Source organism: Lissotriton vulgaris, chromosome 11 (genome assembly GCF_964263255.1).
Source record: "Lissotriton vulgaris chromosome 11, aLisVul1.2, whole genome shotgun sequence".
NCBI classification, from domain to species: Eukaryota; Metazoa; Chordata; class Amphibia; order Caudata; family Salamandridae; genus Lissotriton; species Lissotriton vulgaris.
This window is the reverse complement of record NC_141699.1, coordinates 1,037,183,756-1,037,205,982: the sequence shown is the minus strand read 5'-3', so window position 1 is coordinate 1,037,205,982 and position 22,227 is coordinate 1,037,183,756. Positions and strand designations below refer to the sequence as shown.

Sequence of the window (22,227 nt, the reverse complement as noted above, 5' to 3'; positions counted from 1 at the left end):
CAGATTAACGGGGCATATCTTGTGACTACATTGCGTATGTTGGATGATGAATTGTTCTTTGAGAAACTCCCTCTGTCACCAATGTTTCCTCAGTGACTTAGGGCCTGATTTAGATCTCGGCGGATGGGTTACTCCATCACGGGTTACTGATATCCCATCCACCGACCTAAAAATCACATAGGATATAATGGGATTCATATTTCATCAGACGATATCCATCACTGTTGTGACGTAGTAACCCATCCGCCGAGATCGAAATCTGACCCTATTTAATGCTCTGAATTTAAGAAAAACAAATTCTCCTGAAGTTTTTTCCATGTTTTCCAATTTCTTCAGATTACATAATTCGTACCTCTTTTTAAATAATGCTGTATTTTTTGTTTTCTGATGCTAAGAAGCCGAGGAGTAATTGTCAAACATTGCTAGTTATGAAACAAGAGCCAATGCACTGCATCCATACAGATACAGCAGATTGCTGCTAACTGTTGTTACATAGGTCAGTAAAATTTCAAGTTCACGGTCCTTCTAGGCTTGAATGTTCTATATTCTTTCAATATGTTCTATATTCTTTCAATATCCACAATGATGATGTTTCCTAGAACCATATTTTGCAATGCTTCCTCCGCAGGCACTCAAGATCCAAGAATTTCTCGCCGAGATGAATGCTCTGCAGGGCCAGATCAAGGAGCTGGCAACATGTCATCAAGATGAGGTTCAGCTGAAACAGTACCACGAAGGTCTTCTGCAGGATGAAAGGAAGCAGAGACATCAGCTGGAGAGAAAGTGTCAGGTGAGGACCTTGACCGTCAGTAAACCCAGTGTTACGAATGTTGTGGGTATTTGCAAGTCGTCTTTGTGTATGAAAGGTAAAAGGGCACTCCTGTGCAGTTAGTATGGCAGCGGTTTGATCAGTACTAAGAGAATTTTTGCCTTGGTTTCAATAAAGATTTTTAACAAGCAACTGGAGAGAGTCCTCTCTGTGTGGCTAACATTTACTATACATACTTCGCCTCCAAGTCTTGGAACAAATTTCCCCTCCACCTCCGAACAGCATCCTCTCTCACGGAATTCAGAAAGGGACTCATGGCCTGGCTCTTTGACTTATCGCAGCAGGATCATAGCGCCTGGATACCCTTGCGGGTGATAAGCTGCGCCCTACAAATCCGGATTGATTAATAATAATACAATGGAAAGATGTCTGTAGATGCAGCACGCTGTGTCTACTTTACTCTGAAACTTTAAACTTTTCACAACCTTCCAACACTGTTGGGGGAAGGGGGTATTCACCTTCAAGCCTCTGCTTTGTGCTATAGGCGTAATTAGACGATATGATTTACGGCAAAAGTTCTAATCCTTGAGTGCATTTGTAATTTTCATCTTGTCAGTTGCAAATGCATAATATCCCTCATGTAATATAATCCACGCTGATTGCATTTTGGACTGAGTAGTCCTTCGTCAGGGGATTAAATCTTGATCTGCAAACAAAAAATCCCATAAAAATAATAAATATCTAATAACTTTTGAAGGAAAATATAATTGTTTTTTCAAAGAAAAAGTAACCCTCTTCTGGTAGATTAGTCATTCAGTTAGAACTATCTTAATCTCAATATGTTGTCATCTGCAAGGACCATAAAAAATCCCGAATTTTTATCTGCTCAAACACCTTGAGCATAAACCACGTGTCAGTGCCCCAAATTCCGACTCAGCTGTTATGACATCCTGACTGTACAAAGCATTATACACCAACCATCTGGTCCAAGAGTGGCCTTCTAACCACAATCATGGTGAAAACTGTGTCCCGCTCAAACCAGATCAACTTCCTGATATACAAATAAAGAACCCAGTAGCAAATAAGTAAGCACGAATATAACAAACAAACCAAACCTGGTTTAACCTCTTGAAGCTTGTGACCACGTGAAAATGCCATATCCGGCACGAATCCGCATTAATATACTGATATATAGAAACACGTGAGAAACACAAGTGACGCATAAGTGAAAAATGCTTTCCACAGAATTTAGCATGCGGACCAATCCATGTGACTTGCTTACCACATGCTTAGGAGAAATAAGTGTACGATTTTCGTGCCTGTTTCACCATCATCTTGCACACGAACGCCGGAGCAAGTGAAAGTGTGATCTGGTGCTGAAGCTTGATATGGAACCTCGCCTGTGTACATCCCACAGGGCACATGTTATGGGTACAAACAGAGAAAGGTTTAGGGCAGTCTTTCAAAATGTTTCCCTTTTTTAACAATAAAGTCAATCGTTTATTTTTGGTGCAGATTTGCAAAAGATACAGTTATATCCGTGACCTTGTCCATTATTGAGGATAGAGGTAGGTTTATTTGAAATGGCTTAGCAGTAAGATTTTTGCTTAATTTCAAGAGGTGTTTGCCAGGGCTCAGCACCAAATTATTTTTAGAGCATCTAGGCCCAATTGAAGTGCTTGCATTAATGGTGGCGCTAGGTTTGCAATGGACTGACTAGTATACATGTTGCATGAAAGTATCTCTGCACAACAGCACAAAGTTTTGATTGGGCTGAAGTTGTGCACTTCCACAAAAAAAGTGCTTGCCCTCCAGAAGTTGTGATCATTTTGTTTATTTACCCAGCTGCCTGAACTTGAACTTTCGTGTGGCGTTAGAATGCTATTAAAGTGGATCAGGTATCTTAGGAAGTTGGGCTTTTTCTGTGACAGCCATACAGATAGGAAGAGAGCAGTCATTATACTACATGGATATTTAGGTCTGGCTTAGCAGTGCCTCTGTCACCTGGCTTTTTAACCTACACCAATATTATTCTACAGTTCTTTGCTTCCACACAAATACATATCTATTCCCATGTCATTTACTTGTAATCCTTCACATTACCATATGACATTCTTCTAAAGCCAGACCTGACCTATTGGCAAAGCCACTGCTTTTTCTTAACTGAGGCACTTACTTTAACTAAGTAATATTAATTATAAGCACACGGTATGGGGTTCTTTGTTGACAGGTTTCTCTGTCTGGAATAACATACGGGTTGATTACGATTTTGGCGGTGCTGTGCCAGCTCTCCACCGGCACAGCAGTGCCAAAGCCGCTCAAAGACTGCATACCTGATTACGAGTTCAACTCGTGCAGGTGGATGGTCCTTTTACCTTTCCCATGGCGGTGCCTGGCAAAAAATGTTCCAGCACGGCTGGAACTGGGGGTGCAGGCAGACTGCATCCCCATGGCAGTGGAGGCATGGGGGCCCTGTAGGGCCCCCTTTGTTTCCCCACCGCCAGCCTTTTCGTGGCGGGCTCACTGCCATAAAAAAGGTTGGCAGTGAAGGAACTCGAAATATGCTGAACAGGACTGCACCAGCCCGCTCACCATATTATAATATTGCACCTCCACCACGCCGCCAGGGAATGGCGGTTCCCTGGTGCAGCTGGTGGTCCACCGCCAGTACGACTCAGAAAGTCGAAATCCGGCAGACAGACCACCACCACAGCAAGTCCTGTGGTCCATGGACTGCCAGACCCGATATCAGGACCATAGATCCTTTTCCACAGCACACAGTGAGAGTCTGTGGCGTGATGTGGGTTCCTAGAGGTACCACATTAGGGTTCTCCAACAGACAAATGGTAGTGTGATTCTGCCAAGGTCACATAACAGGCTTTCACCATCACTACATTTCGATGGATGTGATGCTGGCACTGAAGTATGACAGCGAGTAGAATTTCCTTAATAAGCCCTTTTTCTAAAGGAATAAAGTGAAACCTATATTATGAGATCATATATTTGATCAAATATTTAGTCTGATCATTGTATTTTAACACGGAATAAAAATGTTTTTAGGGCTTATAGGTAAGTATGTAAAGGTAAGTGAAGTGCAGTGGAGTGTAAATAAAGTGAAACAGTCAGATCAATGTGGGCTGCATTAAAAATTCCTGGTTAATTCTCGGAGGAGATACCAAGGCCTGAATTTTCTATGGTGGCGGATATCTCCCCTTGAGTAAATGAGGATGGACAAGATTGTCTTCACAGAATGGGGAATAAAGTTTTGGACCTCAGATCACCAAGTCCTTTTACAGAGGGTTCCCAATCCCAGGAATTTCACCACCGTTTACCATCCTCGGATAGCAGGGGTGGTGGGGGCATGGGGAGGCCACATATGACAAGAGCAGTCTGGGTCCTATCAAGTGGAACAATGTTGGTCTGTCCACATGGTGCTGGAGGGGGGCAGGAGGATGGTCTCTAGTTTTACTGTGTGTGAATCTGCACCTGATAAAACCTCATCCGCTGTTTCTGCACACAGGACTTTCGGGTCCAGTCACACTGGACCACTCATAGTTGCTCAGAGCAGTATCCCCTCTCCCTGGAAGATACAATTCCAGCCAGCTCTTAATAGAAGCCATAGTATTTGCTTATATAGTAAGTGAGTAAGCTTTGGAATGTGTGTAATTCCTGCTTCTCTATTCCAGAACCTGGAAGACACAGTGAAAAAACTGAAGAAATTTAAAGAGGCAGCAGAGAAGACCCTGAAAGATGCCAGTGTGGAGTCGGAACAGGTATTGCAATTTAGCATTCAATAGCACTTCATATCCCCAACGAAGTCGCAAAGCACTAGTATTTGCAGCATGCAATGTCTGTTTGGAGTGCATGGTCGGTTGTAGTTTGTCTGTATGGTATGTCTAGGAAGAGTTGTATAAGGTTTGGAGACTAGCTCTAAACATGATTCGCTCCATTGCTGTGCGTAAGCATGAAGTGCTAAAGAGAGTGTGAGACCCGACAAAGACATGCATGCGGATCGTTACCCCTAGGTATGATTGTTTAGTAAACAAAGAATATAGCCCCGTAGCGGGCTATACCAGCTATTAAAGGCTTGCTCCAGTGTTAAAGGCCCAAGCCGAAGGCTACGAAGGGCTATAAGGCTATTAGAACATTCTGCCTCTAGGGGGCAGAATGTTCTAACAAATTAAACAAAGGCCTCTCGGAGCCCGAGGGGATTGAAATCCCTGGAAGCATTGTTAAACAGCTAGTGAATACTACATGGGCCCACAACATCGGGAGCCCGGTTAAGGACCCAGGAAAGACCATACATTGAGTCACCGGTAACAACGAGCAAAGGAAGCTTTATTAAACACCCATTTAACATTTTATGGTGCCTGGAAGCATTGTCAAGCAACTGAAGAGCACTGTTAAGCAAGCAGACTGTCCTATATAGAGTTAAATGGTGGCACTGTAAAGCAGCCAAACTACACTGCTTAGAAACAGGTGGAATCACCTAGAGTGATAGAATACGATCCCTGAGCACAGCCTGGCATCCAGGAGCGATAGAATAACCAGTGCAAGGAAGCAGTTAAGAAAGCACTAATTTTATATATAATTACCTTCATGAACATCGGAAGATCTTCTTCTGCCTGATGGAGTACCATGTACACGTGGTCAGGTATGTTTGTAGGGATGTCAGTGGTCTCTGTTGTCAGAGTGGACTTGAGAAGGGCTTCTAGACTCTGCAACACTATACAGTAGAACTATAGACCAGGTCGGTCAGGAGGATCTCCATCTTTCTGGGCATTGTCCTTTTTAGCAGAAATGTGTGGTTCTTTTTTCTTTTTAAATTTCGACTTTTGACCTGATTCCTTTCTCATCTTTTCAAAGGTGTTTGGCTCCTTTCTGCTCTCAGGTACTTCTTTGTCCCTTCTGTGGAGGTTTGTATTTTGATTATTGGTCAGACGTGCAATTGTCAGGAAGTTCAGTTCTTTTGTCTGAAAGGATATCTCTTGTGTGTGTTGACCTTGTGTCTGATTCTGTGGATAGGGATTGTAATATTCATCAGAATAGTCTTCAGGCGGCCTTAAAACCTATAGTTACCTAACCAGAACTGTCATTAACTATTCTGATAGTGAGGAGAACTCATATTAGAGACCTATTACTACAGAGCGTAGTTTCCATTCCCTTTTCCTGCTCCTGTCTCTTTTCTTTTTCTTTGGGGACTGATAGTCACTCTTGTTTTGTTCCTACCTATTGTCTGGGAGCGCTTATCTCTAGATTGTCTCTCTAAATGGAGCTATGTAGTTGAAAGATTATTGTAGAGAGCTGTATCAGCCAGTTTTTGATTGCTATTAGAAGAGCACCACTATTGACAATTCTTAAAATAATTTCTGAGTCTGTTATCATAATTGCCTTGAGTTGCATACCCAGTATCATTAACTGGCTACGTGTTCTTCTTGATTGCTCTTCTGAACGTCTCGGAGCACAGGAGGTGATGGTTTCCCTTGTGTAGCTTTATATGTTTCTAAAGCTATAGTTCCCCCAATATTACAATATTTTCAGTTTTGTGCCTTTCCTGTGGTCGACATAAGACTGTCATCCTAAGTTTTTTTGTGGTATGTGGATATGCTGTTTCAAATTGGCGTGCGTTCTCTGCTACCAAAAAAGGGAATTTTCGCTCTCTTTTTGGGTAATTTATCCATTATGTCAGGTGTCATTTACTTATTATTGGTTTCAGTTGAAGGTCCTTCAGGTGCCTTCATGGCTTTTACTCCCACCTACTGTATGACTTATTGACCGGAACTATGAGACATACTGTTTCTCTGGTGATAGCTAGATTCAGGGCATGCCTGCATTGATGGGTGGTGTACCCTGTAAAACATGGCCAGTGTTTGCCTTAGATGTAAACCAGTCTTACTCCCTCAGGACCTCCAGATCTTACCTCGGGTGTTGAATTCTGCAATGTCAACTTCTTGTTGATATTGCAGAATTCAACACAAGACTCTTGTACTTCTCTACTCTTGATGTTGAGAAATTTAAGATCAAGAGTGTCCAGAACTTCCAATTAGACATTTAAGTTGCTGTTTATCCTCCATATCCATCACATCAAGAGCCTCTTGGTCTTCTTTTTAGAGTTTGTCTTCGAGAGGGCAGAGTCTGGAGACATATACAATCAAGTTGGTTACCCTAGCCCAGATTCTGCAATTGACATCTGTTGCACAGGAAACACTATCCTTTTCCCTAAATCATGTCGGTAGGTGAGCACTATCAAAGGTAGAAAATGACCCTTTTATTTAGCCCTACTTCTTGGCTACGGATTGCCACCAAGATGCTCACCAGTAAGTCTGTGAGAAATCCAGTCTTCTTCAAATTTACGGGACTCTGTGTGGACTTCAGGAAGTGTTTGCACATTCCTTCAAGGAGAAGTCTGTTCATTGGGGATACCTTGAACAATCAGTCAGATGTATCATTGTTACACTATTGAGAATGAGACAATTTTGGGATAGTTGCACACGTCCATCTCAGGCACTGTCCTTCATAAAATTACTGGGCAGCCAAGTTTCCTGCAGGGTTTCCATGTTCCATGCCTATCTAAAGATTTATTCTCTGCAATGCGCCCTTCACACCTACTGGAAGCAGTTACGAGGTTTCTTTTGGTTTTAAATATGTTTGCTAACACTCAGTGATGTGTGACCCCAGGGACCATTTTTCAATAGGGATTAGTCATTACAATGATGACACATGTCTCATTTGTTATGTTATGGCCTCTTACTATAGCGCAACAACTTACGGAAGTGTATGTCAACGCTTAGCTACACCGGGTTGGTATAGAGCAGTTAGAATAACCACATCTTTAGGATTCTTTTGAACTTGGCATGTTCTGGGCACATACGAATTTTCAGAGGAAGTTTATTCCAGTACAGTGGGGTGAGATAGGAGAAGGTTTCAAATCTGGAAGTGAGGATGCAAGGTATCCTTAATTAAGCTTTGTTTGTGGACCTGAGCAGTCTAGTGTGCTGGTGGTAGCATCGTCTGGAGTGCAGGTAAGATGGCAACAAGTTAGTTAGTGCCTTGTCGGTCAAGCAACATAGCTTAAGGATGGTGCGTTACCTGATTGGCAGCCAATGTAAGGCTTTCAAAATGGGTGCAGAGGAGGAGCGTGAAGGGAGATTGCAAGTCAGCCGAGCAGCTGTATTCTGCAAAACTTGGAACTTAGACTGCAACGTGTCATTTACTGCCACTAGCAGCTCATTTCCGTAGTCCAAGCGACTCGTGATCAACACTTGGACTAGGGTTTTTTTGAGGTGGAGGGGAGCCAAGGAAGACCTTTCTTAGTATGCGCATTGTGGCAAAGCAAGAGCCACAGGTAAAGCTGACCTGATCTGTCATGGATATCGACTGTCCAGGGGCCTAATTTGTCTGGCCACCAATCTGCCTATCAGCGTTCTTGAACCTTTCCAAATAACTCTATCTCGGTCTTATCACTGTTTAATTGGAGACAGTTGCTGGTCATCCAGTTAGCAAATTCCCTCATTCATCTGCGAACAAAGAATTAACCTTATCCGGGCCCTGCCCGAAGGAGATGACAAGTTTGGTATCGACTGCATACAATACGAACCTGAATCTGCATGATCTGACGATTTTTGCATGGGGAGGCATGTAGATAATAAATAATGTCAAACTCAGGTAAGAGTCCAGCGGGAATCCCTTGTTGGCCAGCATCATTTGAGAATTGAAAGAGTCTAGCAAGATAGTTTGGGTTTGGTTAACAAGAAAGTCCAGGAGCCAGTGTAGCGCTCTACTGTATATGCAGGAGTCGTACAGTCTGCAGATTAAGATCGTATGATAGACCGGATCGAAAGCAGCTGATAGATCCAGTAATACCAGCATGGCTAGGGTTCCAGTATCTAGTGACAGTCTGATGGTGGCAGTGACTGCCACTAGTGCAGTCTTACTACTGTGCATCACTCTGAAACCCGATTGTGAGGGATATAGGATCTTATGTTCTTCCAGGAAAACGGCTAGTTTTTTATTTGTGTGGTTTCCTAACCAGAGAATTAGCAAAATCGTTGTTAGTTGGAAAAAGTTTGGGGGTTGGCGGTGGGCTTTTTTAGAATAGGAGACACTTGGGCAGACTTCCACTCTCACGGAACCTTAGCTGATCCCAAAAAAAGGTTGTAGAGAGCCATACCATAACGGATGGCATAATAGCATAGGATTAGCAGGAAGTGATCCTGTGAGGGGGCATAGGTCCAGTGAGGAGCCAATGGGGGGGGAGGGGGCGGGCAGGTACAAGTTGAAGTCAACTTAATCTTCCAACTGTCGGTGATCGATGGGAAAGTTCTCATAGACAGTATTGATCTTTCCTTCGGCAAAATCTGCCAGTAAGTTGCATAATGTTTGAGAGGCCCGGATAGATCGATTGCAAGATTGAGATTTCACAAATGCATTCAGAGCTTTAAAAAGTTATTTTGAGGAATTTCCTGCCTTGTTGATTTTATCTGTTATGTGGTGTTTGCTGGCAACTTTAATCCTTTTGTGGTAGCTAAAGAGCATAGTTCTATAAGCTTTTATGCCAGAAGAGGATTTGGTCCAACGCTTTCAATGTTTCAACTGTTTGCACTTTGATTTTTCCAAGCATAGTTTGTGTAAATACCAGGGGACGGGGCCTCTAGTTAAGATGAATGAAATTTGTTTAAAAGGTGTGATATTTGCAAAAGCCTGCGTAAGGGAGCCGTGGCATGCAGATAAGACTGAGTTTATGTCTTTGTATGGTATGGCCTCAATAAGATTTTAGAGAAGGTGACAGGTGGGAACTCCTTTTGTTGCCTCCTCACTTTGCTGGTCCCTTTACTGGACCTGGTAGGGTCGTTTTTGCTTGAAATCTGAAGCTTGATCACGTAGGGATCCAACCAGGTAAGGGGAAGTTGGAGTTCATGCCTAATTCTCAGAGGGTTGGTAAAGTTAAGGTCTAAGGTGCGGCATGCTTTATGTGTGGGGCCTGTCACTATTTGTTGGGGCCAGATCATCTCCATGTCCATTAGGAGTTGAATGAGATCAGTATCCGTTGAATTTACCCCATGCAAATTAAAGTCACCCAAGAGCAGGAAATTATTGAACAGCAGTACATACTGCACAATACAATCCATTAATGTATGGCTAAAGACTTACCAGGCGGGTGATGGACCAGTGCTCTTTTCCAATGGTCTGTTGTAAAGACTGCAATTTTAAAAATACATAATTCCACCCAGTCCGCGAGTAAAGTGTCAACCAATTTGTGGTTGGGATGATCATTTTGCATGGATTTTAATCGATAAACATTGATGCCTAAGAAGGTCCTGGCTCCATGTAGATGTCATGTATTTATAGGCTGTTTCTTGTCCCTTTTCACACTCTCTCTAGGGGACGCTGGTGGTTAATAAAACCCCAGTATAGCATGGTCGGTCCTGTGCAGGGAAGACCAACTGGCATGGTTATAAGCTGTGGAGCACGATTGTCCATTTAGCAGGCAAGAAGAACCTTCTTGGCGGATTTAGTCAGTCATCGGAAAGCATTGCCTCAAAAGTGAGAGACATACCAAAATGTGCTTTGTTCACTTGTATTTATGAATTCAACGAGTGGAACTACATGCCATCTGCATAAACTGATACTTTGATTCAGTTTGTTTCCCTTTCACCCTTTATCTTAGCTGAAGATAATCATTTCTTATACCACTTACTGTTCAGCCTTTTTGGTCCTTATCAGAGAAATGCATTTTTAGTTCTCAGAGTGAGCTATAGCACCCTGGTCCAGTTTTACACCTTGCACCTAGGGTGTTTAACTGAATAAAACAATTTAGTGATGGGCGAAGTCTGCTGCGGCTGCTGCAGGTAAGAGTGGTGGGGCGGCTGCGGGGGGTTCCGAGAGAAGACCACGAGGGAAAAATAATTATTTATTTAATTTTCCCTTGTGGTTTTCTCTCAAAATCCACCCCCCCCCCCCCCTCCCCAAGCCGGCCCCACCGCTCTTACCTGCAGCGGCCGCCGCTGGGCGATGTGCTTGAATAAATGTCAGCCACTGATAATTGCTCTGGGCGTAGTTTTTTGCTTGCTGTGTCACTACAGACTGGCTACCCTATGCAAATCCGCCGTGTTCGGGCTGCAGTAATTTTCTAACCCAACTGCCACATAATATCACATTTGAAGGAGAGCACAAGCACCCCAGACATCTTTCAACCTCATCGAGACGCTGGAGGCATGGATATTGTACTGAGAATGTTGTACTGAGAAAAGCAAAAACGTTATGAGTCTCTTGTGGGGTGGCACCAATGCTGATTTCCCTATGGATGGTGCTTGTCTGTAATAGTACAGACAAGCTAAACCCAATGGGCTTGAATGAGTCCTATAGTGATTACCAGTGGTTTATATTAATTCAATAATTCAGGCACTCTGCCCATCACCTTTGGTGAAGTCTAGGGAAGTTATATGGGACTCTTGGCCTTGCACGTTTTCTCTAAGATGCAGTTTCCAATGATTTTACTGAGTTGGGTAGATAGTCCATGTTGTTTGTAGAATTAGTAGAGCAAATGGACCAAGATTGCCAGGATTACTAACCCCTTCGACGCTGATGACGAGCTCAGCTCGTCATGAAGTACACCTCTCGTACGCTAATGACGAGCTGAGCTCGTCATGAACCGCGGGATTTTCACATCTTCAGCGCACAGCGGGAAAATGCGCCGCACCGATGGAGTTAAAGACAAGTCCCTTATCCTCCATGATATGACTTGCTTCAAACTACTGCCAACGATTAGCATGGAGCTCACTAGCTTTAACATCTTACAATTCCTCTCGAACCTGTATTGGAAGAGCCTTCGGGCCCATCCTGCCACTGTTGAGCCTCGTACCCCCATTATTCCCCTTTCTTTGGTCCTCACACACCATGCTCCAATGATTCATTATTTCTTCTGCCTCCCTAGATCTCACTTAACCTGGAGGAAGCTCATCGATGGTTCACAACTAAGTTTGACAGCTTGAAGCTAGAGATGATGCAGACCAAGCATCGTTGTACACCATCCTGCAGCGAGGAGACCTTGAGAGAGACTGAGGCCACGAGAGAGGGGAACAAGGATTTTCTGAGCATATTAAGCCGGGAATTAAAGGTATGATGGTAGGCCTAAAGCAGAGGAAAAAATACTGCACACTGTACCAATCCTGTTGTGGAGAAAACCTCTAACACCATAGGCCCCTGCTGGAGCACAGATGCCATGTACGACAGAGTGCTAAAGCAGAGTCAGAATGCTATGCGTATTTACTTTAGGCTTAGCAGTTCAAAGGTGGGGCAGAAAGCCCTTGTATGCTGTAGGTTTGCATTATCAATTTGTGTGCAATGATTGCACTTGCTGTACCCTTAGAGACCTGTTTTGCAGCATTGAGAGTTATAATAGACCAGATGCACTGATCCAGGACAGATGGTTGTGCCACACATTGACTGTAGGCCAGAGAGACTCCACTTGCAGGCTTAGACAACTGAACTGAGGGCATGGAGACTCAACACTGATTGCCTTGTGGTGTGAATCCTGGTTGGAGAGAGACTCAGACCATTGTTGCCTTGATGTACACATCATCAGTAACAAATGCTGAATTTTGAATACTGCATACATCTGAGGACAGAGTACGAAAACCTCAACACTGCAAGCCGGAGGTAACTGCCCAGGGATAAGTCACCCTGCGCCTGGTGGGTATGGTGTGTCAAACCAGTCACCTGCTAGGCATGGTGTGCAAATCCTGGGTCAGAGAGGGGCACTATACTGTAGTCCTGGTAAAAAGATATTGTGCACACTCCTGGCTTGGAGTACAGATGTGTAGACGGAAATACCATGCACCACATGCTTGGAAAATTGATAGATGTCAATGAAATCTACTGTATTTCAGTGGGTCTCAAATATTTTTACTTCTGGGCACCCCCACTTAATCATTACTGGACCCAGGGGGCCCCCACTGAATTGGAACCGGTGCGCCCCCCCCCCCCCCACTGAATCATTACTGGGGACCCCGGACTAAGCATTGTCGATGATTTGAACCGCAAAAGAACGCACAAAGATTGCCGGAAAAAAACATTCATCAAACAAATACTCACACAATGACACATTTTATTTAATTTGCAAACACATAAATAAATAAACTCAATTTTAATAGAAAGTTTGGAGCTTTTCTAAATTCAATTGATGCCACTCATCATCCATACTATATTCTGTTTGATACACCTGCACTGCTCCCACAAATAAATCTAAGGATACTAATTACATTTTTAGCCTCCAATTTCAAATTCCTACACATTTACAGTACTTTAAAAATATGTTTAATTGCACATTTAGCTTCTTTATTTATCTCCACTTTATTTTTTATTCCAAAGTAATTTATTAAGAATTTTACACATACATTTTAACATCGCTTTCCTTTCACGGGGTAACATCCCCAGCTGGTCGTACCTGATTGTGGTACCAGTTTCAGTTTACATGATCGGATGCACCCCTTACTTCTGTCCTACTATAGGAGTGAAGGTAAGTGAAAAGCTGGAGAAGAAAAAGTGAGTATAGGAAGGGAAAAGAGGGGTGCGCGGGGAGGTAGTTTGCTCGCACTTCCAACTTCGTGTCTGCTGTATTTTATTAGACTTGAAGCATCAGTCTAAAAGCAGAGAAAAATGTGCACTCTGTGGGCCTGTAACATAGCAATCAAGGTAGTCAGAAACACCTCATGCTGCAGACTTAGTGGGATGATCCAAATGGTTGGAGGGACCATCCACATGCAGTTGAGTCTTATGGTATACATGGAATTTTAGCCAAGCTACAGAAGACTGCATTGTATAAGATTTACATATGGATCAAGGGGCATTATTAAAGCCTATCTCTGCATTAGATAGGCTTTGAGTAAAATACAGTTCTTTTTAGTCTTGCACCTCCATTCTCCAGCTAGAGTGCCCCAGCTCACTTTGGTTGTTTACTACTATTTTGATGTAAAGTCTCATGCTTTAAAAAATTAGGATACATTGCTGCTCTGGGAGCATCAATTAAACGATCACCTATGCTCCCTGCCCCCCCCTGTCTCTTTACTATTGTGCCATTACTCACGGTGTGAGAAGGAACCAGAGTGTCTTAGTACAGCACCGGTATGGCTTTTTCAACAATCTTAAAGTATAGGTGTGCATGCACCTTGTTCCCTCAATATTCCCCATGGTTTTCAGAAAGCCTTTGCTTCCTCTACATTTGAGAGGGGTGGAAATCTTCAAGCTTGCACACATCCTACACATTTTTGTATTTTTTTTTCTCCTTTCTTGGTAATCTTGGTAATAAGAGCATTGACTTTGCGTACACTCCCACACAACCAGGACTCCCAATATATGCTGCTGGCAAGGGTTTCAAGACTTTTGATCTATCTGAGGGTGATGCCAACTGGTAAGTAGTTTAATTAATTTAGAACAATGTATATAGGGTAGTAGATTCTAAACCCAAAAGGGTAGCAGAGCTCTTTACATATATATCAATCAATCAATCAGTCAATCAATGCCAGCTTTGTTTGATTTTTGTAGATAAAATCATAAAAGCAAATAATTTAAAACAGCAGAATTACATAGCAAAAAGTATACCAGGTGCCTTTAAATTGAGTTACTCAGGGATACAATGATTAATTCCACCAGTAATTTACAAATTCATTTTGTCCTCTCCAGTGAATTTCAAATAATAATTCTCTTCCTGTAATTGACAATACTTTGCAGAAAAGATGCTATTGACTTTGCAAAACATTCCTTATCTAAAAATTGCAATGCTAAAAACGATGACCTACATTGTCTCAATCCTAACAATCGTAAAACAGGTAAAATCCATCTTTTTCTTTGCGTTACATACAATTTACAGAATAAAACCGCATGCATAGTTGTTTGTTGAGACTGTTTATCACAAGGGCAACTACTTAATATTGGAGACCAATCATTTGGTTCAGGAAAACTTATCAGCCGATGCATATATATCAAACCATAGAATACTCTGATTAAGTAAAAGCAATACTGGAATTTAGTTAAAAGAATAAACAGTTCAATGCAGACATTATCAATGCAAAATCTCAGCATTTAAAGAGTAAAGAATAAACCCAATGAATTGTTCAACTTTGTCAAAAGGCTTACTAATTTTCTGAATGACCCAAGTCCTGCTCCTTCAGTATCCAATGCAATATTTTTGAAAGCAACTTAACATCAAAAGTATCTTGTCTCAGATACTCCATCAATACAATGACAGGTAAAGCACTTGTTAGTCAGTGGTCACCAACATTATATGTCACTCACTTGGCACAGATTCTACTGATATCAGGAGAAAATTTGAACCGATCCCCCAAGATTCTCTTAAGCTGACAAAAATGTACATGAGGATATCATGTCAGCCAAACTAATCAAAACCAACTTCCATCTAGTTGTGTTTACCCCAATAGTATCTGGGTGTCACATCCGGTAAATCCACTTGACCCCAGAAGGAGATGTTCCTTTTTTAGCGATAAGTGGAACTGGCAGGGTATGCCCAGAAGTGGATCTTTTGCTCACTTTGCCACTGTATTCAAGCTAGCTTGACTGATGAGGGGTGTTACCCCCAAAACCGGTCCCAGGATGCTTGTTTCTGGTCCAGGGAAGCCTTCGATCTGGGCTGTTCCCATGAGGAACAGGGAAAAGGCTGATTTTCATATGGCTGGGTCTGAACTGGGGTGGGGAAGTGAGCTAAAGAACTATGATGGATTTTATCCAGATTTGTGACTGGGGGAGAGTGTCTGAAATGTTTCAGCACTCTGTCTATCATCTCCTTTTGCTTGCTTTGTTCGCCTTAAGTTAGCAGGGTATGGCCAGATATGGGTCTCTTGCTCACTTTACCACTGTATTCAAGCTAGCTTGACTGATGAGGGTTATTTCCCCAAAACCAGTCCCAGGATGCTTGTTTCTGATCCAGGAAAGACCAGGCTTGGCAGTTCGGGCTGGACTGTTCCCATGAGGAACAGGGTCAAGGCTGATTTGCATATGGCTGGGTCTGAACTGGAGTGGCGAAGTGAGCTAAAGAAAGATGATGGATTCAACCGAGATCTGTGACTGGGGGTGAGTATCTGAAAAGTTTCAACGCTCCGTCCATAATCTCCTAGCAAAACAAGCACAACAGAGTGCAATGTGATCTTTACTACAGTCGCTTTCACCAACTCTTTGATATATAAGAGTGGGTGAAAGTGGGTTTGTAGCAATGATACATATGTACATAAAAGGATTTTCCTTTACCTTCTAAAATTAAATTGAGTCATATTTATGTTTATCTGGCTTTCAGGGTAGTAACTCTGTGGAGTCCAATTTCTTTGAGTAATTTTTCCTGTCACTAACTGTCACCATTGTGGATAGTGTTCACTGGTATTGATGGCCGTCCAAGCAGACTGGCTAGCAGTGTGATCTATAACTTCTCAATCCATAGGTGGGCAGTTCCAGCATCAAAGTCCACCTTGCTGCTGTTTGTCTCTAAATGTCATGTTGTCTTCTCTTTGTTTTCAGGATGCAGTGGATGAAAGGCCTACGAAGCTCCAAAACTATTCCTCGCCAATTCATTCTGAGGCAGAACAAGGACATGTCTGAGATGTATCCGGCTGAACAGAACATACGTGTCATCCCTGCTGAAAATAAGATCCCTTGGGCTTCTGCTGAGCCTGCTTCATCTTAAGAGCACAACGTCCTATTCTTGCAGACGCTGGTCATTGCACTTTCGAAACCCGGACCAAATGTTATCATTCAAAGCTGGATAATAGTATTGGACATCAACATCATATAGATCAGTTTTAGTCTACACGTTTCTCTATAATAATAAAAAAGATAGGATATGCTTGATTTTAACTGGCTTTGCTGAATGTTCCTCTAGAACTAAGAATTGCATCTTAATTTAGGTATCTGGAAGGTATGCCTGTTAATGGTGCATTAGGCCTTTGGCTCAGATAGGCTTGCTTGGTTGAAGCCACCTTGAATGACAGAGCTACTCAAACCTGCAATCCCACCGAAAGCCTTGTTTGGCCACACATCGGGCACTGTAGAATTCTTTGCCTTAAATCAGAGACTACAAAATTATTTTTTGCCGGAATGCTAGTGGGCGAGTTGGTATCTCGTTACCAAATAAGTGATGTTTACGTCCAGTAGTGTCAGTGAAAGATATCAGCCATTCAAACAAAGTTCATCATCTTAGTCCGCTCGAGTGGTATTACAGAAATATGCATGATTTTACACTGCAGTCACCTCACTTTGTTTCCTTATAGAAGCAATGATAAATTGCCCCTAACTTTTATCTGGGAGGAATGGTGGTGTACAAATGAGCATAGAACTGATTGTTCAGGAAGAGCTGCACATGATTGGCTTGGGGGCCCAAGTGAAACCTGACTTTTCTATAGCTTATCTTGTCAAAGAAAACCATTCACCATCCAAGCCTCCATTTCATCCAGACAGTGGTCAGCGCAGGGTTTTGTTCACCTGAAATTGTGATTCGTTGAGGCAAAGTTGGTGTCTTTGGTTTGCAAGTTTGATGGTTAATGCCAGGGTTCTCCAAAGTCAATCGTGAACGGCCAGATCCATGCCAGATTTTTAAGATAACTACATTTATCTGCATGGGGATATGCCAAAAATCTGGCATGGATCCGGCCCTGCAGTACCAACTTTGGAAAACCCTGGTCTGTGGCATTTGTGTACAATGACACCTAACAAATATGGTGCCTTAGACCGAAGAATGTGTGATTCGCTAGTGAGCACCAAAAGCTCACACAGCCATGTGCCTTTTTCTTCTTGAGCTGAACTAATAGGAACTTGCCTGAGATCCTTAACCAATCTTCCCCGTAGGATTGCCCTTAATCCATGACCAAGGAGGCAACCCAGTTAGCCGGTATTTGGGCTTCCATCACTGAAGGAATCAATGTCCTCTAGACTTACAGCCGGATTGTCTGAGTGATGGGTGAAATACATAGTGAACATTGTGTCAGCATCTTGTCATCCAAAAGTTGTTTAAAGGCAGCATGACCAAATACAGTTCAAGGGGGGTTTGAACTGAATCTAGGTTTGGGTATAAGGCACTGGGGTGACATCGCATACCAGAGAGCAAGAAGGACAATTTTTATAGATATGTTCACATTATTCCATACTTAATTCTACAGTTTCAGTTGCAGTAAACTTTAATCTTCCTACTTAAAAGTTGAAGTCAAATTGCACCATTGTGTCTACAAAATGCAACCGTAATTGTCTGAACTAGAGAAGCGCTAATTTTGTTGTCATCCATAAGTCTGGCCAGTCACAACTCCTAGTGTGTCCCACTTCCCCCACAACTGGATTGAACTCAATCTGCTACTGTTGTGTTTAATCCCATATGCTAACCCTGGTTCCGATTTACCAGAGGACAACTGTGTTGAACTTGACTGCTGTCCGCTGACTGATGTTTAATCGATTTCAGTATGCGGGTAGAGCGGCCATGCTCATCTTGTAGATTCCAAATGATGACTCTGTTGAAGAGAAACCAGAGTGTGCAAACATAACTCAAGCATTAGGTACCTTTCACTTTGTAGTGGCTGCACACCTTTAATCCTGGCTTGCCTTTTAAATGAGAAGATGTACATCCTTAAAGCTAAAGCCACTACCCATACGGCTCGCCCCATCGTTCCTTGTTCCCATGCCAAGGGTCTTTACAGTCCTGCAGAGCAGGTCTTAGGATCTTTAACCTTGCTTACTTAGCTAGGGCATGCCAATTTAAAACCCGATTTTATTTAACATTAGACATTAGGGGCTCGATTAGGATCGCGGTTTTCCCTCATCCTCCGAGCTGGTGGATGCGGGGAAACCGCTGCAGAGGCACAAAAGACCCACCGCCAAATTAGGATGGCGGTGGGTCTCAAAATCCGTTCGCAGCTCTTCCGCTGCGGGCGCCTTCTGGCCGTGGCGGAAAAGCTCTAACATGGCTGGCGGTGTCTATCAGACACCGCCAGCCATATTATCATATGCTTTTCCATGGTGGCTTTTCCGCCGTGGAAAAGCATACAGACTTTGACTTCGGGGGCCCGTTGCGGGCCCCCTTGGTGAAGGGGGGTTGGGGGGTGCACATGGGACACCCTGGCGGTCACATCCTAATCTGCACGGAGGGACCGCCGCAGCCCCTGCAGACGGTCCCTCCTACTCTATGGTGGCGGACGGACTCAGGTCCGTCCGCCATCATAATCGGCCCCTAGGTGTGGCACTATTGAGACACCTATAATACACACAATCAATGTTAACACTGTCAAGAAATTGTGTCATTGAGCATAATACTGAATCTCCATAGAAAAGTGAAACAGAATCTGGATAAAAAGTCAAACTATAAACCTAAAACAAAATTTCAAATTGCAATTTGGACCCAGTGATTTTTTTATTTTTTATTTAATTAAATTTCCGTTTCTTCTGGGTTTTCATCTGGTCCTCTTTGGAAATTTGCTCCCCGGCGCATGCTGATGGTGGCTACCATATAGGTGCTCCAGCTGCCATGACATACAGACGACCCCAATAATAGATCTCTGTGCCGCATTGCTTTTGATGGCCTCCTACGCTCCAGCACAAACTATTTAACCTCCACCCATTAAAACAGGAGGTCAGGTTTTTGGGGTCTATATCAAAAATCAATGTTCATATGACTACCTAACACTGTGCCAAGTGCCATATTAGTATCACATTTTGCACAACTCTGGCGGTTTTTGACTCTAAGCTACCTCACTATTAAGGTGAATTCCATAGGTTCTTTGTACCTGGCTTTACAGGTGTATGGAAGCCTAGATATTTGCAGATCTCCCAGGCAAACTATCTGATCTTTGAGTGCCATCAGCAGGTGAGCAAGGTCAGTTCCCCAATCTATTCCATATCTGAAATAAAGCAAAAGAGCAAAGGTCAAAGACGTTTCTTCCTGGTGACTATAATACAGACATAAGATGTTTCTAGACTTAAATATAACTGGAGGTGTTTTTCATGAATCTATCAGCTTATTTATAGATTGATCACAAAAAACTTTTTTACAGAAGTGGCCTTAAGATGTGCCTATTTTGGAATTCTTATCGTTTTAGGGCCACAGTGTGATATCATTTTACATTCTGGTTGTCATCAAGTGTTTGTATGTTGAATTAAATTATTAAACAGTATTTAATTTTGTAAAAATGTTCGCTGTTTTCTGTTTTTATTCACAAAAGCAAACCGACTGCACTGTGATGCTGTAAGATTTAAATTTTAGAAAAACCTTCCAGTGGTCTGGATCTAGGAATGAAGCTCAGCAAGCATTTATCTAGCAGAAATCTCCATTTGCAGCATGCGTAGAAATCAAGAAGGTTGCAGGCTTCCAAACGCTGCATGTTCAAACCTACATTCCTGCTGACAATACAACAATTTTCACAGATACAACACACATAGGCACTGATGCACACAAAACACACCAACAGCATCAATGCACACTGCCATCACACATAAAGGCACCTGTGCTTTCAGACAACACATACAGGCTCACATGTACAGAGACAACACACAGGAAAACAAATATGCACATAACATAGGCACTAAAACCTTCACAGCTGTCAAGAAGCCTGATCTCATGTGTGGCACCTTCTGTTTCTGATGGACTGATTGACTGCTGTCACCTCTTTATTTCATTTGCCACATAGCCATTCGGTCCAGTGTCCTTGCTGTAAGAATCCATGCTCTGCTGGCAGTGTGCTCTCTCTAAGCTAAAGTAGGTACACAAAGCCAGGGGCATACTGTTGATCACCAGGGACATCTAAATTATATTATTCCAGCCCATCTGCACGTGGCAGACATCAGCCTGATCGGCAGTTCCACCATTTGTTGCTTTGTAAGCAGTCCCAAGGCCTGCTTTGGGCTTGACATGTGAATGGTCACATCCTAATTAAGGCTGCGCTTCTGGTGCATGCTTCGGGCAGAGTCCTCATCTGTCCTTAAGGAGTTATCCATGCATGAGGCTGGGTCTGGAAACTGTGAACTGTCCAGGAGCCTGGTGGTAGCACAGCATTTTAGAGAGTGGTGTTAGAAGAACCACAGCATTTTAGGGAGTGGTACTAGAAGCACCGCAGCATTTTACAGAGTGGTGTTAGAAGAACCGCAGCATTTTAGGGAGTGGTGCTAGAAGCACCGCAGCATTTTAGGGAGTGGTGCTAGAACCACCCACAGCATTTTAGGGAGTGGTGCTAAAAGCACCACAGCATTTTAGGGAGTGGTGCTAAAAGTACCACAGCATTTTAGGGAGTGGTGCTGGAAGCACTGCTGCGTTTTAGGGAGTGGTGCTAGAAGCACCACAGCATTTTAGGGAGTGGTGCTAGAAGCACCACAGCATTTTAGAGAGTGGTGCTAGAAGTACCACAGTGTTTTAGTGGTGCTGAAAGTACCGCAGCATTTTATGGAGTGGCCACTGCATTTTAGGGAGTGGTGCTAGAAGTACCACAGTGTTTTAGTGTGCTGGAAGTACCGCAGCATTTTAGGGAGTGGTGCTAGCACCACACCATTTTAGAGAGTGGTGCTGGAATTACAACAGCATGTTGGGGATGGGTTCAAGAAGCACCACAGCATTTTAGGGAGTAGTGCTAGAAGTACCACAGCATGTTAGGCAGTGGTTCTGGTAGCACCACAGCATTTTAGGGAGTAGTGCTAGAAGCTCTACAGCGTTTTAGGGATAGTGCTAGAAGTACCGCAGCATTTTAGGCAGTGGTGCTAGAAGTACCACAGCATTTTAGGGAGTGGTGCTAGAAGTACCGCAGCATTTTAGGGAGTGGTGCTCGAAGTACTGCAGCATTTTAGGGAGTGGTGCTAGAAGTACCACAGCATTTCAGGCAGTGGTGCGAGAGGCTCAACAGCATTTTACGGAGTGACCTAGAAGTATCGCAGCATTTTAGGAAGTGGTGCTAGAAGTACCACACCATTTTAGAGAGTGGTGCTGGAAGTACCCCAGCGTTGTTAGGGTGTGTTTCTAGAAGCACCACAGCATTTTTAGGAGTAGTGCTAGAAGTACCACAGCATGTTAGGGAGTTGTTCTCGGGGTACCACAGCATTTTAGGGAGTGGTGCTAGAAGCTCAACAGCATTTTAGGGAGTAGTGCTAGAAGTACCGCAGCATTTTAAGGAGTGGTACTAGACGTACCGCAGCATTTTAGGGAGTGGTGCTAGAAGTCCCACAGCATGTTAAGGAGTGGTTCCAGAAGCACCACAGCATTTTAGGGAGTAGTGCTAGAAGTACCACAGCATATTAGGGAGTGGTTCTAGAAGCACAACAGCATTTTAGGGAGGGGTTCTAGAAGCACCATAGCATTTAAGGGAGTGGTGCTCGAAGCTCAACAGCATTTTAGGGTGTGGTGGGATATCTGAAAGAAACAGGCTAGTGTCAGGTTCCTTACCTTAGAATATCCCCAGGCGTCAGACTAGATCCGGAAAGTTTTGCGTAGCAGT

At 43.2% G+C, this 22,227-nt stretch overlaps 1 protein-coding gene across 1 annotated transcript in view; it reads left to right on the top strand.

Annotated features, from left to right (window-relative positions):
* Positions 1-19,873, top strand: part of CCDC150 (coiled-coil domain containing 150) — a 257,953-nt gene extending 238,080 nt beyond the window's left edge. The window contains exons 25-28 of the mRNA XM_086944366.1: positions 629-790; positions 4,456-4,542; positions 11,703-11,885; positions 16,292-19,873. Coding sequence (XP_086800492.1) covers positions 629-790; positions 4,456-4,542; positions 11,703-11,885; positions 16,292-16,372 — 513 coding nt within the window. The 3' untranslated portion in view covers positions 16,373-19,873. The remainder of the gene's footprint in view (positions 1-628; positions 791-4,455; positions 4,543-11,702; positions 11,886-16,291) is intronic.
* Positions 19,874-22,227: the final 2,354 nt, after the last annotated feature.